The sequence below is a fragment of the Penicillium verhagenii genome (genome assembly GCF_028828195.1).
Source record: "Penicillium verhagenii strain IBT 33310 chromosome Unknown utg000010l_segment0_segment0, whole genome shotgun sequence".
Classification (NCBI taxonomy): domain Eukaryota; kingdom Fungi; phylum Ascomycota; class Eurotiomycetes; order Eurotiales; family Aspergillaceae; genus Penicillium; species Penicillium verhagenii.
The window spans coordinates 307,413-325,612 of NW_026643174.1; the positions used below are offsets into that span (position 1 = coordinate 307,413).

An 18,200-nucleotide genomic window follows, 5' to 3' on the forward strand; every position below is an offset into this window, starting at 1 on the left:
AGAAAAGAAAATGAGAGAAAGAGAAGAACAAAAGAGATATGAGCCCATCAAGACGAGATGGAAAAAAAAACCTCTTAGGCAACCGCATTGATCTTGGAAGTGCGGGTGCCGGAGTGCATCTCACTCGTAGATGCAGCTCGCTCGCGACTGGAGTAACGGTGCTTAGGACGAGCGGCATGCCCATCAGCCTCAACCCACTTCATCATTTGGCCTTTCATATCGCGCATCTCATGCACCCTTCGAGAAATGTTCCCTCGCCGAGGGGCCTGACCGCTGCGTTCATTGAGCTCATCCTCATCGGAACTGGAGATAGAGAGGTCGGAAACACTACTCTGCTGGAGATAGGTGACGAGTTGACCCTGGGATTTTTTGACTTCCCGTTGCTCATTCTTCATCTGGTTCATTCGCTCGGCATCCGCTTGACAATCCAGAGTGGAAACGTTCAAACCCGGAAAGTTGGACATGATAAACTCCCTCAGAAGCGGGAGTTTTTCGGAATTAGGTCGATACGTTCCGCTGTCATTATCGATGAAGAGTTCGTAGTCCGATGGTTCTGTTGATGTCTCCCGCAACTCTTCAGGCATCTCGTTCTCCTCATCCTCTTCCACGGGGAAGTCACCGCCGGTAGTCTCCGTGTGGGACGGCGGGGATTGGCGGCGATGACGGTGAATGATCCGGCGCACGAAGAATTCTCCCGAGTAAGCAATGTATATCGAAACATCACTATGCATCGTATGCTTGCTTAGTAGGTCGATTCCAAACTCCTTGCCAGTCTCGGTGAATCGAAATTTCCCGTCCAACGTGATCACGTAGGTGAAGATCCGCCCACTCTGACCCCAGCTAGTGAATTCCAGGAACTTCTGCGCGAACTCGGAACAAGGTTCGGGAAATGCGCCATCCAGAGTACTACGATCGAAATTGTAGATGCGCTGATGTTGATGATGGAGAGCCTTGTGTAGGATTCGGCCCCGGAGACTTCGCGCTTGAAACATGCCTGCCACAAATGGCCTGAATTCAACATAGCGATGATACAAATCCGCCGGGACAGGACCGCGAAGTTGCATCTGAATGGCTTGGAAGCTATTGAAGGGTTGTTTGTCAATAAGGCTTCACACATCATAAATACACCAAGAAAAAAAAGGCATTCTTGGCGAGAGCAACGTACTTGTAACGACTGATAGGCTTGCCATTCCCATCAAGAGCCTTGACGTGATCCTTTGTCCCTGTAAGTCTTCCAATGAGAGGCGAAAAGTGCTTGAACCAATAATTCGGGCCAAGGGTATACATTTGACCACCTTCCGTCCCTGGTGTTCGGCCTAAACACTCGATACTCATGATCAAGAAAGACTCCTTGTGATGACGGGTGGCAAAGGCGGAGACATTGGTAAAGACATAGACTCGTTTGCTGCCGAAACGCTTTTTGACCTTGAATGATTGCTCTTTGAATCCTTTCCAACCTTCCAAAGCGGGCACCTCAATGAATGCAATTCCCAGTTTGTCATCATGATCCGCCGGATCTTCGTCCATCAGGTGGGCCTTGAGTAAAAACCCCGATGCCGGCACATTTGCGACGATCCATTCGCTGTTCCATATGGGATTCATATTTTTACGTACGGTTGGTGTTCGAAAACTCGTCATGGGATCCTGCTTATGACGCCGGGGCAAATCCACCTGCAGTTGTGCATCGACATAGGGGTCGGAGGAGAAACTGCCGAAATCTGCGACGGGGAGATCAACACCACGGTGAAAGGTAAACTTGACGGTATAGCCCGGTGGCGCATGTGGTATCGGAGTCGCATCGTATCCTCCAGCGGGCTTTGAGTGTTCATCGTTCATAGTCAGCCGAGATTGTAGCTTGTCGGCTTTCTCGACCAGCTTAGGGGCGTATTTGTCGACCGGATGGGAGGCCATGATTGCGATGGGGGGGGAAGGAAAGCTAAATGAATTTAAGCCCAAGTGAAAAACAAAAAAAGGTTCATCATCCGATATATGATAAACTACTGGCAATAATGATAAAGCAGTAATAATAAGGAGTAGAAGATATGGGGGGTGGGGGGGTTAATAGTGGGGGAGAAAGTACCCAAAGGTCAAATTTGATTGATTCCAAGGAAGTTTGGTGGAGTGAAAAATGCCGAGGAAGGCCAAGACTGGGCCAAGATTCAGCCTTACCAGGCAACAGCCAAACTACTTATAACATACTTGTACGAGAATTCCGTTTATCTATGGATTATGATCTCATAAATCTAAGTAAATAAGAGCGCCACAGAGTCATTTGTTCTGATCGCCTAAGAATAGATTTGTAGATCTGATTGAGAGAAAATGGTCCAGAATGTCTTTTTTAGTGGGGGTTGAACAAAAACTTCTAACATTGAATGTTTCTCTATTTTATACAGTTAACCAAAAGACCAAGGGAAGACCAAGCATGAAAAGAAGAAAACCAAGGGAGGGAAAATACAAGATACAAGAAACAAGAAACTGTACGCAAACTGGGGGAATGATGTAGAAAAAAAAAAAAAAAAAAAAAAAAAAAGGTCCAAGCAAAAAGAGGTTCGTGAAGGGACATATCGTGTAAAGTGGAGAAAAACCATGCGCGTACTCCTTTGGTGACGTCGGGGCCAATCTCCGAGATTTTGATGGTGGCGGATCGGGAAATCGGGAATCACTAAGAACCCCGAAAGAGGAATTGCATGTCTTCAGGGGTCAGTTTCTCAAGAGCCTGATCTTGATCCTTATTGATAGTGCCTCGAATGAGGTTGGCCTTTTTCTCTTGCAATTGAACAATTCGAGACTCGACCGAGTCTTCAATGCTGAGCCGAGTGATCACACAGGGCCGCTGTTGACCAATGCGATGACTTCGATCGGCACTTTGCCATTCTGCTGCAGGGTTCCACCATCTGTACGCAATGTCAGCAAAAAGATCTACATCTGACCAACCCCTCCCCAAAGAACCCCAAGAAGGATACGGAATAAAAACTTACGGATCAACTATGAACACTCGGGATGCTTCCGTTAAATTAAGGGCAACACCACCGGCTTTCAGAGAAACCAGAAACACTTCCACCTCAGGGTTTGTCATGAAGTGCTCAATTGACCTCTGTCTTTGTGCGGGGGTCATCGTTCCATCCAGCATGACCGTGTTGAATCCTGCATGACGTAGACGCCACTCCACAAGCTGCAACATGGATGTGAATTGTGAGAAGATAATCGACTTTGGGGTATGACTCTTGTTCCGTTGTTGGTAAAGTTCATACACCAGAGTTTCAATCTTAGTTGAGGAGGTCCAATCTTCCATGCGGATACGATTGATGATCGAGTTTTTCTTCACCGTCTCTTCCGCCTGTTCGATGGTCGGTTGCTCGAGATCGATGGAAAGAGCAATATGACACTGTGGACAATCCACCGTCGAACTCTCATCGAAGGAGTGGATGTAATCCCTCACACATTTACGACAGAATTCATGTCGACAACGAGATCGGATAGCGTCTTCAGCGGGTTCATCACACACTCGACATACAAGAATGTTGAACCCAGGCTCAACATGTTTCTTGAGAATGAGGTCGGGATGATTGGCCACCTGGCGCATCTGCATGATCAAACCAAAAATATTCGCATAATTATTTAGCATGACACCTTGACTGACATATGTGTCGAACTTCCGAGTCGAGTTGGTCATGATACTACGCGAGAAATCATGTTCAATCTCGCCAAAGAATTCATTGCGGATGATGATCCTGCAAAAGACCCTTGTTTAGCTTCGAAATTTAAAGGCATGGGGATATGGATCACTGCTTACCTCTTCGGCGGGAGCTCCATTGACGACGTATGCTCTTGTTTCATCCGGCGCAACATAATTTGGTCAGTAATGAGGCGAAGCTTCGTCAACCCTGACTTTCGCTCCTCTTTTGTTTTTCCCTCCGTGACTATCAAATATCTGAATTAGTCTTTGCTCCGGCATAGAAGTCGCACCGAACGAAGATGTAAACTTACTTGGATTGAGAATTTCCTTGTTGAAAATCGAGATGTGATTGAAGCCCCTACAAGAAGAATGTTAAAAATTGGAGATATCGCACTGGGCTTCTTCTCCGAGTACATACGTGTGGTTGCATTCTGTACAACGGCCTTGCTTGTTTGCAGTCCACTGAAGCTGTGAACAATCACATTGCTTACAGAAATAGCAAGCAAATGGGCGGACTTGAAGAAAACGGAGCAGGGAGAAAAACTCGCCAATGCGATTCTGCACCGGAGTGCCAGACAGACACCATTTGTAGGTGGCTTGCAGGGCAAAGCAGGCCTTGGCAACACCAGTCGTACGTTGCTAAATTCCAGTGTTAGAATATCAATAACTAGTAGGAATGGAAGATGACAATAATAGTTTTACCTTGATGCTATGCGCTTCATCCAGCACAAGCCGGTGGTAATGAATTGCATGAATGACGCCTTTTAACTGTGAGCATGTGGATACTTTGGAGGCATCCATATGGTATAAACTTACTGTCCTCTTTGACAACTCCACCGATACGAGCCCAGCCCTTCTCTTGCTTTCGAAACATGGACTCCAGACTCGAGTCTTAAGGGGATATTAGCCAAAGAACCACGAGAATGTGCACATATAAGAGACGAACGTACAAGAGATCATAATCACGTCGTATTTTCGAATATCCGATACGGTGAGCTTTTTGACCTTGGAGTCTGAGCCATGGTAAACGAGGACTTTTAATTTGCCATCGGTGTATTCCTGGTGAGAGTGGTGAGCTGAAGTGAGCCAGAGAGGTTAAGAGCATCAATCCAAACCTTGATTTCAGATACCCACTGCATCAAAGCGACTGGGGGTACAAGGACGAGGGTCGGATTAGGTTGCGGAAAATCGGACATGATCAGAGAAACCGCCTGGATTGTCTTTCCCATTCCCATCTCATCGCCCAAAAGACCACCTTTGTACGCGGTCTTTTCCTGCTCCATCATCCAGTTCAAACCCTCTAACTGAAATGGTTTCAGTTTACGAGTGATCGACTCTGGTTGCTTTGCTTGCTTTGGGGCAATTTTGGGCTCAGCCTTGAGATCATCCCACATGGTCTTAATAATTGGATGCTGCTTCTCCAACTTCTTCCGATCGGCTATTTTCTAGAAAGATGTCAGCTAAATTTAGCCTGCAAGCCAGCTTGAAAGGTACGGACTTACACGTCGAAGTTTCCGTTGCTCTTCCCAGGTAGGTGGTAGCGATCCATCATCCTCGTCATTACGCGGGAAGCCGAAAGGAACGATGGATGGTCTTGTCCGCGAATATGGCGCCCGGCTTGCCGGTACAGTATCAAGCTCTTCATCCACGTCACTTTCAATCGCATCTGAAATACCGCTTTCACTGTAGTCAAGTTCTTCGGAGGAATAATCATTCAGTTCTGGTAAGCTTTCCAGATCTGACATATCATATGCCTTTTCATTGGTCTTAACTTGCACGTTTGCACGAGTAGCCCTTGGGGCAAGTTTCTGTCTTTTAGTGGGCTGCGGCTGGTCGTATTCTTCCTCTTGAAGAGCACGAGCCAGCGCTGCATCCAGTTGGAAACGATCCATGGTCTTGATGGCCTCTGGTACCATCTCGTCAACCGACCTTTTGGTTCCCCTCTGAGTTGCACGGGACGCTCTAGTTACGCGCAGCTGCTGCGCACGAGCTGATGCATTGACCCGTGCCCGAGGTTTAGTGAAATCTGTTGCACTCACGCTGGTGGCGGGGGTGTTGTAACCGGTCACTCCGTCAGCTGAGAGAACACCCAGAGAGCTCCGAGAGGAATCCATTGGGGATTCATGCTTTTTGATAGGGACCACCACCTCAATACTTGCTGATGGATATTGGTCCATGGCAGTGTCGATATCAAGGGCATCGGAACCCTCATCTTCGGAATCTTTGATGACGCGACCACCTGATTTGGAATGAGAAGACCCGCTCACTTGCAGGGGCTCCACCGTCGATGGATTATTCAATGACGTAGAATCAAGGGGTCCAGCTTCAGAGTCCAGAGCAATGCTTCTTCGGGTTCTCATGGTGTAAACAGTGAATGAGCGTGCTTTAATGATAAAGGATGCGGAGTGAACGGATGGCCGGGATGAAGATTGCGGGGGATCGACGATATCAGGGGTTTATTTGGGATCGGACTGCATAAAATGAACTTGAAGGGAGTCAAATTAGCGAATTTGTAGGTGAATAGGTAGAAGCGAATAGATACCAAGTTGAGTTGAGGGCCTAGACCGTATCACCAAGTCAAACCCCAGTCGCGTGAGACGAAGGTCCTTCGCCGAGAGACAGATGAAACAATAAACAAGGCCGAGGGTAAGTATGTAACGCAAAAAAACACTTTGATAACGAATGTCAGGAAATAAAGAGGCGAAAGGGTAGTGAGAAAGGGGGGGGGGGGGGGCAAAGAAAAGAGAGAAGTGAGAGTAAGAGATCGGAGTTGGATCGATCGTGCCTGAACCAGGAAAACTTTTCATTTGGTCGGATCACTGATCTTTTTTTTTCGCCATTACCAAACTTTCAATCCGAAATTGAATTTGGAATCAGTTTGACTCATTCACTTTTATCTTCAAACTGGTTCCTTCTTCTTCCGTGACTTTGTTGAATCGTGATCCTGCTATACTTATCGGGGCTTTCGATAAGAGGCTCGCGTTAAGTGCAACGCGAAATTGCCACGAACCCTGTGACCTGCAGCATCCATCAACAATCCGCTCGCTTTTTTGCCACCTATCTTTGAATTCATCTCCTGCAAAATGTACGTTTATTCTTGCCTGTCATCATTTCCAGCTAAACTGACATCCAGCACAGGGCTGGTAGACGGGCAAGAGGCTCAGGCAGTATCCGGGGCCCGTATGACTTCATCCTTCCTAGTCTGGGGTATCGCATTATACTAACACCACTGTTGTAGACAATCCGCTTTAACAGACTTCCTTGCCGTATGTTGACCTTTACATTTTTAATGAAAATCTATCACTGACCAAAAAAAAAATCAATAGTCAAATAACATTTCCGCCGCGCAAATCCGAGATGATTATGACCGCCGAGCTGCGGAGGCTGCGCGTCAGGCGGCCGAAGAAGAAGCCGAACAAGCCGAACAAGCCGAAGACGCAGACTATCAGAATGAATTATCGCCAGAAGCACCACAGCCAGAGTCCCCCGAAGAGAAAACCCGAAAGCGGAAGCGAATGCAAGCCATCGAGAAGATTAAAACGAGCAAGGAATTTGCCCGTCGCAAAGCTCGACGCGCCGGGGAGCCCGATGACGACGACGATATTCTGGCAGATGAAATGATAAAGGAGAAACATCGACCGAATCCAGGCCAGCTGGCGAATTGTGAGGTCTGCGGCAAGCGCTTCACAGTCACTTCCTACAGCAAGGCGGGTCCAGATGGGGGCCTTCTATGCGCCACTTGCTCTAAAAAGCAGATTGATGGGGACAAAAAAGCCCCAGTTAAAAAGCGAATTGCGGGAATCGGTCGTCGTAAGAACCAAAGCAAGCTCCTGGATGGGTTTGCTACCCCCGGCTCTCGAAGCTTGCTAGAGACGTGTATCAAAGTAGGTTTCTAGAAATTCTTCATGATACAAAAAGTTTCGGATCACTAACTTGCTTTCTTTTCCAGAAAGTTGCTGATAATATCGATGATGTGGAAGAATTTGGAGACCTTCCTCCGCTCGTGATGCATCGACTTAGCCAAATTTTGTCGCGGAATCGTGCCGTGACGCAGAGGACTCTGGATCTTTTCTTGCGGCCCGAGCACAAAGAGCTGAATATCTATGACTGCGCTAGTAAGTGTTGTTCCCTAACTGCATTGACTTCAACAGTCTACATTTGCATTACATGATCAGCGATCTAATCTCCAAGCAGAACTACAAACCGACGATTTCCATAAAATCCTGGCTACCATGCCGGCTTTGACTCGACTAAATCTTAGATTTGTCACTGCCATGAAAGATCCAGTTTTTGAATACTTGATGGACCGTGACACGAAGATCCAGGATCTGCATTTGAATTCGCCAAATCTCGTCACTGATACTTGCTGGCGCCAATTATTCACCAAAATTGGCCCGCAGCTACAAAGCCTGAAGCTGTGGAACCTCGATTCTGCCTTTGATGACGAAACCGCCGAGGTTATGAGCAAGAACTGCATTAATCTTCGGCGTTTGAAGTTAAAATATCTTGACAAACTTGGAGACAAGACGATTGAGGCAATTTCGACCATGAAGACTTTGCAGCATTTGTCGCTACATCTCACTCGGGAAACGAAACCTGAGCCTCTACTGCAGGCGATTGCTCACCTCGGGCCTAATTTGTACTCTCTTTCTCTGGAAAGTTTTCAGCTTGCAGATGACAGGCTAGTCCAACACATCCACGAGCACTGCCGAGAACTTTCCAAGCTCCGGATCGCTGACAATGCAATTATCACCGACAAGGCCATGGCTGACCTTTTTCGTGGCTGGTCCAATCCGGGCTTGAGATTTGTAGACTTTAGTGGTCTCCGGGACGTGGATATGGCTAACCCTCATGGCCCTTCTGAGGCCGTAGGTCTTGCCTCTGGTGGATTCATTGCCCTAATGGAGCACTCGGGCTTAAAACTCCAAAATTTGAAAGTCACCTCATGCCGTCATATATCACACGCCGCATATGAGGAAGTCTTCGCCGAAAACAAGCGATACCCTGAACTCAAGTCCCTTGACCTCGCTTTCAATGCCCCTGTTGATGACTACATCATACAGTGTATTTTCAGATGTTGCCCCGCTCTCAAGAAAATTGTCGTCTTTGGTTGTCTCAAAATTCGAGATCTACGGGTGCCTAAAGGCGTGGCAGTTATTGGCACGCTAGGTGCCAAGTTAACAGTCGATGGGGTTGCTCAGAAAGAGATCGTCTAATCGCCCGAGCCTTTAATTCATCCCAGGTAGGATATTATTATATGGGACAGCCTGGGATGTGAATCGCTTTATCATGATCCCGAGTTAGTGGCAAGTTAAGACAAGATGGACCGCCCAGTATGTGAGAGAAGGGAAGGAAACATCGGACCAAGAGATTATGACTTGCGACTATATTTTTATAGTATCTAGCATTAAAGTAATAAGATCGTTATTCATTGTTATTCATCGAAACTTATCCACATAAACACACCCTATATATCTAAAACGCCAAAATATCACCCATGATATACACATTCTATAACTATGTATCAACAAGCTATTAGTAGGCACCCATGCGCTTGCCAATCTCACTCTCCCAGCCACGCGATTTTTCAAATCCATTTGAAGCAGTTTGATAATCAATCATGGCCTGGCGAACCTCTTCTTGGCTGTTGAGCACAAAGGGACCATACTGAACCACCTTCTGATCCAGCGGTTGACCAGAGACGATCAGGAAGCGGGCCTCCTGGTCAGCATTATCAGGGACAGAGGCCTCAATAAAGTCACCAGCCTGCTCGAACTCCACATTGTGGAACTCCTTCACCTTCTTGGTGGAATCATTAGATCCAAAAATGGTAGTACCAGACAAAGTGTAAACAAAAGTGTTCCAACCCTGAGGCAGCGTTTGAGAGATACGACCACCAGGGCGGACCGTAACATCCAAGATCCAGACAGGGGTGTACGCCAGATCCCGGACGGAATCAACGCCATGAGACTGGCCCGAGATAACCTTAATGGTGACGCGGCCATCATCGGCGTTGGCGATGGGGATCTCTGTAGAGCGCAGATCGCGGTAGCGGGGCTCGCACATCTTCAGTTTCTGGGGCAAGTCAACCCACAGCTGCATGCCGACGTTGGGGCTGCCGTCGGGGTTCTCGTGGGGCATTTCGGCATGCATGATGCCACGGCCGGCAGTCATGAACTGTAGATCTCCGGGTCCGATAGTACCCTTGTTCCCATCGAAATCTTCATGATCGACACCACCAGAGAGCAGATAGGTGATTGTCTCTTGGCCGCGGTGGGGGTGGTCGGGGAAGCCGGCGCCCTTGCCAATGGTGAAGTGATCCAACATGAGGAAAGGGCTGAAGTTTCGCAACTTGGGGGTGCCAATTGAGCGGCGGACGCGCGCACCTGCACCCTCCGATTGCTCAATGGCAAGGAAAACTTGACGGATTGCACGAGGGGTAGACATGCTGGTGATTGGTAGGATGACGGGGGTGAATGATTCTATGTCGATAGGAGAAGTAGAAGGTACGACGGTATTGCTGTTGGTTTTTTCAAACAAGTGTGACAAGCTTTCTGGTGCCTTTTGGTGCAAGTATGCGACAAGGGAGTCTTGGATTGAGGGATGATAGGCAAAGATAGCTGCTGTGATGCAAATCAGAAGAGAAATAATAAACTTCATGGATATGGAGGCTTTTTAAATATGTCTGCTTGATAGAATCGAAGTTTCGAGCAGAGCGCAGATTTGTAGAACTATAAATGTCAAAAGTCAGCGTTAGTCAATGCTTCATAAATGCTGCAAAAGCAGCTTAACGGATGCTTTGCAAGACATCAGTCAGCCATTTGACATGAATCCACAAATCCCGCATTGCGCATTACCAAGAGGGCAGTCAGCATACGCTAAACTACTTTGGGTTAGACTAACAGAGCCAAATCAGGACTAGTGTCGACACCATAAACCCAAGGCGTAAAACTCCGATATCACATAACCAGATCACGTGCTTAATGGGTATTTGGTCACCTGTTCAATGTTGAGCGTAGATCAGTTTTCCAAGGAGTTCGATAGATATAGATAGACACACGATCAATAGACTGTTATGAAAAATTCAATTAGAAGAGGTTAAAGATATCTAAAGAGTACTATATAAGGATGAGATCAGTGATGTACTAGGTATCGACACAATTAAATAGAGAACTTGAGCATACTAATACAGAAAATACAATCTATGTAACTATAGTATCATCATTAGATTTAAATTCATGCCGCTGTAGACAAATTTTTTATTCAATTAGAAAACGATTCATAGCAGCTATTAGCCATCGAAAATTGTTAAGAGGTGGACCTTGATTTGATATACGAGTAAGTAAATAACTAGTACTAAGTCTACGGGCGCATTGCCATCGCTATCAGATAAGGCCACGGAGCAGCTCCCGCTCTCCGCCCGTACTCACTCTCCCAACGCGCTGGAACGCCGATTGAATGAGCTCACCATCTATTGCTTAGCGCCTTTGATCTTGGAAAATACTGTCCTCTCTGATTTTCTCATGGCATCTGATTCTTTCTTCTACTGACGCCAAATCCCGATTTATCTTGGCAGGAACAAACAGAACCAACTTGTCTTTTCCACCACCACCCCAGATTCATAGAAACATGCGACAATCAAGATTGATTCTGACCCCATGCCTTGTGCTATCATGTGCTGTATCTGGGGCATGGGCGCGCAAGCGATCATTCAATATATACGATGATATTCTGGCATATCCGCAGGTACACTGAGCTTCAAATCACACAATCTAGTATTCTTTTGAAGCTAACCTTGATGTTTCCTTATAGTTCCAAGTGCAATATCCAGATGAATACATTCTCCATTCCCAAGCTGAAGACCTACTTCGTATACAACTCGAATCGGAGGTGGATGGATCACAGCATGCCCAGAATGACCCTCAAATCTACACAGGCAAGGACCACGCTGATGATGCCACTCGAGAAGGCGAAAAGCCACAAACGCCAATATTCACCTACGAAGAAATGATCTTGGATGACCGAAGGCTTCTTTGCCAAATACCGCAAGTGGAGCAAGATCAGGCCAACTCAACAGCCGGCCAAAAGCCAAGCGAAGCAGACGAGCAAAAGGAACTTGCACGCGCAACAGATCGGGGACTTGAGCTTCTACGGGAGATGGAAGGCAAATGCATGTACTATGTCTCTGGTTGGTGGTCATACTCTTTTTGCTACCAGCAGAAGATCAAGCAGTTTCATGCATTGCCAGCCGGCCGTGGAGCGCCCTCCTACCCACCCGTGGAGGACCCTCATACGCATTCCTTTATTTTGGGGCAATTCCCCGCTGACAAGAAGAATAAAAAAGAAGAAAAGGCCGGTCAACAGGCGGCGCCTAGAACTGATATCGCAGAGCTACACGCCAAAGGTGGCTCACGGTACCTCGTGCAGCACCTACAGGGTGGCACCAAGTGCGACCTGACAGGCCGCGAGCGCCAGGTGGAGGTACAATTCCACTGTCACCCACAGTCAACGGACCAAATCGGCTGGATCAAAGAGCTCACTACCTGCTCTTACCTGATGGTCATCTACACCCCCCGTCTCTGCGATGATGTTGCCTTTATGTCACCCCAGCAGGACGAGGTCCACAACATTGAATGTCGTGAGATCCTCATGCCCGAGGATGTTCCTGGATGGGAGGATGCCAAACAATGGTACCTGGCCCAGCGATTAGTTGAAGAAGCAACAACTCAATCGGAGATTCAGATTGTGGGTGGAATTGTGGTTGGAGGTCGCCAGCTTGTTGGGATGGACGGCAAGGAGATTGAAAAGGGCCGCGTGGCTTCAGCTGGCGAGGAACACGTCGAGGTGGTTGCAAAGAGAGAGAATGGCAAGGTAAAGCAACTGTCTAAGCAGGCATTAAAGAAATACGACCTTGACTTGGAAAAACTTGAGGAGCTAAAACAAAAGCTTGAGGAGATCTCTCATGGCAGTGACTGGATACTTGAGGCCGTGGAGGTTAACGGTGCTATCACATTCAAAGGCCATCTGGATGGAATTGACGAGGAAACCGACTCAGACGCAACAGCTGAGAAGCATCAGAGCAAAAAGGGAAAAGAACAAACAGCCCCGGCCCAAGATGCATCATCCCATGAGCCGAAGAAGCCTAAGATGAAAGAACCCACATCTGGAGATGAAGTGGAAAGCGCTGATTCAGAGCCTGAGGATTCAGAAGGTAGCCAGGAAACCTTCAAAGACGAGCTATGAGAAGGATCTGAAGTTCATGTATAGTCAAAGGGATTTATTATGAATGGGGTTTCCGCTCTCGGTCTCTCTCTCTCTCTCTCTCTCTCTCTCTTTTTTTGTCTCTCTTGTTTAGCATTTGCGAGAATACACAGTCAATACCCGATGCATACTACTACAAACAAAATTTACCCATTCCATTTTGAAATTGTCAACCAATCAAGCAAAGATTCATTAAGTGAAGAAGAAAAACATAACGTCAGGAACAGCCGGTTAGTTTCATGCCCAAAGACGTCAGATGCCCCATAATGCCGGGCCCCGAGTGGGGGTCGTACTAAAGGAGGCCTCGGGCTAGACGGCCCAAGTAAGGGGTATCAACGTTAAGTCATAAGAGTAGGAGATATAAAAAAGGATGACTCGTGACTTCGAATGACTTTGACTGAACGAGATCATATAATATTTATTCAACAGTGGAAAATGAAATCAGTCATGAATAGATGGAGAGGGGCAGCGGTTCTAAATTAGAAAGGTGGACATTGACCTACGTAAGGAACGTGACTGTGAACTCCTAGGGATCGTCTAGGCCCACCTTTCCCTCCCTCCCTGATCCAACCCTCCCAACCCTCCTCACACTTCCCTGTGGCTCGGTCCATTATTTTGCCGCGTGACCCTGTCTAATATCTATTTCTGGCCGAATTGACTTCCTCGCCCACGGGCTTCATTACTCTTGCCAGGGCTGACCCAGAAACGGCCAGCGTCATCGCCCGACCTCGCCGAACCCCCCGACAACACCACCCCCGAAGCCACAATTCGAGCCGGCACTATTTCTTACATACTGCCTCTCGTGGCACCTAGTCGCTTCGTCGTTATCAGATCCTGCTGAGCCGACTTGTAAACGTCTTGCCAGCATGGGTTTCCTCGGCGTCTACTCAGCTGTGTATGATTACGAGCCTCAGGGAGAGGGTGAACTCCAGATACGAGAGGGCGACCTGCTTTACATCTTGGAAAAGGGTGCAGACGACGACTGGTGGAAGGCAAAGAAGAAAGCCGAGGAAGAAGATGAGGATGAGCCAGAGGGTCTAGTCCCATACAACTACGTGGAAGAGGTAAGTACCCGTGTCAATCGCAAGTTACAGCGAGCCTTTCATGGAACGTTGGGTAGCGCGATTACACGCGCTCAACCTCTACATAATCAATGGATTAGTTCATTATACTTACACTGATTTGACGAATAGGCGCAACCGGTACACCATGCCAAGGGTCTCTTTGACTACACCCGGCAGACGGACGAAGAGGTCTCTTTCTCGGAAGATGCAGAACTATCGGTGTATGACATTTCAGATCCCGATTGGACTTTAGTCGGCATCAACGGGGATTATGGGTTTGCGCCGGCAAACTACATTGAAATTCTTGAAGATATCGCTCCCACCACTGCAGCTATTCCACCGCCGCCTCCGCCCCAAGCCGAACCCGAAGCACCATCCCTTCCCCGACGGCCGACACAGCCTGCGCAAGAAGAGTATGAAGCTGAATCACCTTCTCCTTCTCCCATCAATACAGTACACAATCCGGCTGCTGCGGCGATCGCGGACATTATACATAAACAACATGCCCCTGTCAGCGCACACCCGGAGCCTTCTCGAGAAGTGTCGCCCCCTCCCCCTCATCTCCCAACTCGGCCTTCGTACGATCAGGAAGTAGGTGAAGATGAATCGCCTCCGCCTATCTTGCCTAGGAGACCCCCATCGGAACAGATTACTCCACAAATGAACTCATATTCACCTGAACCTTCCCCAGCTCCCCCACGCCCCAAGGCTGCAGCTCCCCCAATGGGTCGTGAAAAATCTCATGTCAAAGAATCGCCTCCCTATAACCGGGCTGGTGAGCTGACGCCGAGATCACCCTCCGGCTATCACATCTACAACATTAATGAGATGGTGGAGGTCATGGGCAAGCGGAAGAAGATGCCAACAACATTAGGTATCAACATGGTCACAGGCATTATCTTCATTTCTCCGGAAGGTGATGACCGCCAGCAGGATTGGACCGCTGAAAAACTCACACACTATTCAATTGAAGGCAAGCACGTATTCGTTGATCTTGTTCGGCCTAGCAAGAGCGTTGATTTCCACGCTGGAGCCAAAGATACTGCCCAAGAAATCGTTGCAGCACTTGGCGAGATTGCCGGTGCTTATCGTGCTGAGGGCCTACGAGAGGTTCTCGCTGCTGGAGAGGGTGGTGGTGGTCAGAAGACCGGTCAAATTTTGTATGACTTCAAGGCCCAAGGCTCCGACGAAGTGACGGTCAAGGTGGATGATGAAGTTATTGTCCTCGATGACACCAAGTCGGAAGAGTGGTGGATGGTAAGGCGATTGAAGAATGGCAAGGAGGGAGTGGTTCCCAGCAGCTATGTTGAAATCACCGGCTTTGTGCCCCTCCTCCCACCCGGACCTGACTTGGGTATGTCAAACGTGGAAAAGAACCGATTGGAAGAGGCTAGGTTAGCCAAAGCTTCAGCCGGAAAGTCGAGGAAGGATTCAATGGATTCGGCCGATCGCTCCAAGCGTGACAGCAAATCCAAGTCCAAACCCGATCCCAGCAAGGTGAGAAGGTGGACGGATCGCTCAAAGGCATTCACAGTCGATGCGCAGTTTATCGGGCTACAAGATGGCAAGATTCATCTTCACAAGATCAACGGCATCAAGATTGCGGTTCCCGTTGCGAAAATGTCTGTTGAGGATCTAGAGTACGTGGAAGCCGCAGCCAATGTGTCTCTGGATGAGGATAAGCCACTATCGAGTATCCGAAACCGTGCTTCTTCCGACGCTAAGAAAACCGGTAACGCGGGTGCATCTGTTCAACGCCCCGAGTATGATTGGTTTGACTTTTTCTTGAAGGCTGGCGTTGGTCATCACCAATGTGAACGGTATGCGCAGAACTTCCTCAAAGACTCAATGGATGAGTCTGTTCTCTCTGACATTTCACCCGAGACTCTTCGCTCTCTTGGACTGAAAGAAGGCGATATCCTACGAGTCATGCGTCACCTTGACACCACGCTGGGTCGTACCGGTAGCAAATCCAAGTCCCGCAATGTCAGTTTCGGTGGCGAGGAAGTTATTGGTAATGGCGAAGATGGCCAGGGCGGACTTTTCGCTGGGCCAGGTGGTACTTTGCGAAACAATACTCGCAAGGGAAGGCCGACACCGGCTGTTCAGGCTGGTGACGTTGTAGATCCGAAAGCATTCGAGCAAGCTGATGCTTCAAAACCGAATGAAGAGCGAGCTGCAACTCCCCCGACACCCGAGGAAGAGAAGCCTGCTGCGCGTGGCTTCGATGATGATGCTTGGGAAGTCAAGCACCCCAAACAGCGTAGTGGCTCTGCTGCTACTTCAAGCCCACCCCCGAGCACCCCGGCTGCAGTTCCTCAGCCTCCCGTTCAGAAACAGGTCACGGGAGCCATGGCCGACTTGACCTTGCTTCAGACTCCTCTCCAGCCCACACCGGCACAGCCCGCATCCGCGCCGGTATCAAGCATTCCTGCTTTGCAACCACAACAAACTGCTGTACAGTCACCTCCTGTGCAGCAACCCCAGAACACGGGTGCTACGCCTGGATTTTTCAACCAAATAGCGCAGATGGGCCAGCAGGCCAGACAGCGCCCCCAGCCTCCACAGAACTTGAACCAAAATTCACTTCTACCCCCTCCTCCGCAGCGTCCACTCTCTGCCCCTCAGAACTTCTCGCAGCAACAGGGTTCTTTTGGGCCTCCTCCATTGCAACCTCAATTGACCGGCGTTCCCCTAGCAGGCCCTCCAGTTGCACCTCCCGGTCAAAGCCTAGCGGAGTTGAATCAGCAACGCTTCCAGCCCCAGATGCATCCACAAGCTACAGGATTTATGGGAGAAAATCAGTACCAGAATGGTGTTATGATCCCCCAACCTACTGGCTTCACCCCCCAATCGCAATTTGGTATCCAGCAGCAGCAGCAATTTAATGGCCAGTCAGTGCCAATGCAGTCAGGATTTCAGGGAATGGCCCCCCAGCCTACCGGCTATGGTGGATATGCGCAGCCCCAGCAGCCAATGCAGACCGGCATCAACTCCATGCTCCCCCCGGCACTACAGCCTCAACAAACCGGAATGAACGGCTACGGCAACACATCTTACAACCAGCAGCCTCCTCCTCCTGTGCCACCAATTCCTCAGCAACCAACAGCCACCCCTCTGTCACCTCAAAAGACTGGACCTCCACCTTCTGTCAGGTTCGGTGTGAAACCGGATGCCGCCAAGAAACTTGCTCCCCAGCCAACTGGACTCAGGGCGAACCTTTCCCAAGCTAGTAAGTGCATAAAAAAAAAATTTTCCCTCTTCAAGTCAAAAAGTCCCAATAGCTAACTTCAATCAGCGCCCCACAATCCCTTCGGCTTCTAGTTTCGCCCACGTAACTTAGGCACCCTTGGTTAGCATATATAACCACCGTCTTCTGTGGAAACTTGGCATCCCTTCCTGTGTCTGTTGCAGAAAGCCCTCAGATCTGCTGGATCAGCTGGAGCCGGGGCTTTACATACATCAGCTTGTCAATTTCGAAACTTGTATTTTTGACATTGACATGGCGTACATATCATGACTTTCCCGCCAGTCCGGTCCAGTACTGCAGGACTTATCGAAAATGCCATGAAGCTTGGTTCCATTGCAAACTCATCCACTTTAGCGAGCTATTGTTGATTCCTATATGTCTCCTTTTCTCAAGCACCTTGGCATCGTCATATCTCATGCTTCCCTCTTCCCCCCTCGTCACATAATTTCGCCGATTGATGGTAATGCTTATTGTCTTTGAACGTCTCCATTCACTTTCCATTTCCTTTTGTTACTCGAACGGCCTTTGCGGTTTTCTTTACTTGCTTTACGACTTGCTGTCTCATGCAAATAATCATGTTGAGCGGCATCTCTGATGGCTTCTTTTCTTAAATTCAGTTGCCCCTGGACGATGTATGGTACATAGAAGATAATGTGCCTTTGAACCTTGGAAATCAAACATTAGTACGCATATAAACAGGAAGATGGGAAGAATCGTTCATATTTGAGAGTAGTATGGATTAGAAGATGCACAATGATACAGGGGTAACATAGAGGACCTTGAAATGGAATCGAGTTTGGGTATATAATACTAGACAGATTAACACGAGTCTGATATACACAGCTTGATAGAGATGTTTGTCCAGGTGTCCAGAAAAAAAAAGGGTTATAAAAAAAAAGTCATGGCATCATATGTCATCGCTCCAAAGGACAGCCCAGGCGTCAATAAA

General features: G+C 48.3%; 6 protein-coding genes across 6 annotated transcripts; 3 read left to right on the forward strand and 3 right to left on the reverse strand.

Moving 5' to 3' along the window:
• Positions 1-74: 74 nt before the first annotated feature.
• N7466_009975 (C2 domain protein) lies at positions 75-1,911 on the reverse strand (the record flags this gene model as incomplete). The annotated part of the gene is made up of 2 exons (XM_057169364.1): positions 75-1,080; positions 1,166-1,911. The coding sequence occupies 2 exons, from the start codon at positions 1,909-1,911 to the stop codon at positions 75-77; spliced, it is 1,752 nt and encodes a 583-aa protein (XP_057016755.1).
• A 751-nt stretch (positions 1,912-2,662) lies between these two features.
• On the reverse strand, positions 2,663-6,036 carry N7466_009976 (DNA repair protein RAD16; the record flags this gene model as incomplete). Its single annotated transcript, XM_057169365.1, has 10 exons — positions 2,663-2,894; positions 2,979-3,731; positions 3,794-3,920; positions 3,988-4,034; positions 4,095-4,315; positions 4,379-4,437; positions 4,493-4,567; positions 4,627-4,735; positions 4,792-5,121; positions 5,179-6,036. 10 exons carry the CDS (start codon positions 6,034-6,036, stop codon positions 2,663-2,665), a joined length of 2,811 nt encoding a protein of 936 aa, XP_057016756.1.
• Positions 6,037-6,759: 723 nt separating this feature from the next.
• rad7 (uncharacterized protein) lies at positions 6,760-8,892 on the forward strand (the record flags this gene model as incomplete). The annotated part of the gene is made up of 4 exons (XM_057169366.1): positions 6,760-6,856; positions 7,034-7,560; positions 7,626-7,791; positions 7,871-8,892. The coding sequence occupies 4 exons, from the start codon at positions 6,760-6,762 to the stop codon at positions 8,890-8,892; spliced, it is 1,812 nt and encodes a 603-aa protein (XP_057016757.1).
• Positions 8,893-9,211: 319 nt separating this feature from the next.
• Positions 9,212-10,336, reverse strand: N7466_009978 (pirin family protein; the record flags this gene model as incomplete). The annotated part of the gene is made up of 1 exon (XM_057169367.1): positions 9,212-10,336. One exon carries the CDS (start codon positions 10,334-10,336, stop codon positions 9,212-9,214), a length of 1,125 nt encoding a protein of 374 aa, XP_057016758.1.
• Positions 10,337-11,305: 969 nt separating this feature from the next.
• N7466_009979 (PRKCSH domain-containing protein) lies at positions 11,306-12,919 on the forward strand (the record flags this gene model as incomplete). Its single annotated transcript, XM_057169368.1, has 2 exons — positions 11,306-11,422; positions 11,489-12,919. The coding sequence occupies 2 exons, from the start codon at positions 11,306-11,308 to the stop codon at positions 12,917-12,919; spliced, it is 1,548 nt and encodes a 515-aa protein (XP_057016759.1).
• Positions 12,920-13,803: 884 nt separating this feature from the next.
• On the forward strand, positions 13,804-17,289 carry N7466_009980 (cytoskeletal protein-binding protein SLA1; the record flags this gene model as incomplete). Its single annotated transcript, XM_057169369.1, has 2 exons — positions 13,804-14,001; positions 14,131-17,289. The coding sequence occupies 2 exons, from the start codon at positions 13,804-13,806 to the stop codon at positions 17,287-17,289; spliced, it is 3,357 nt and encodes a 1,118-aa protein (XP_057016760.1).
• Positions 17,290-18,200: the final 911 nt, after the last annotated feature.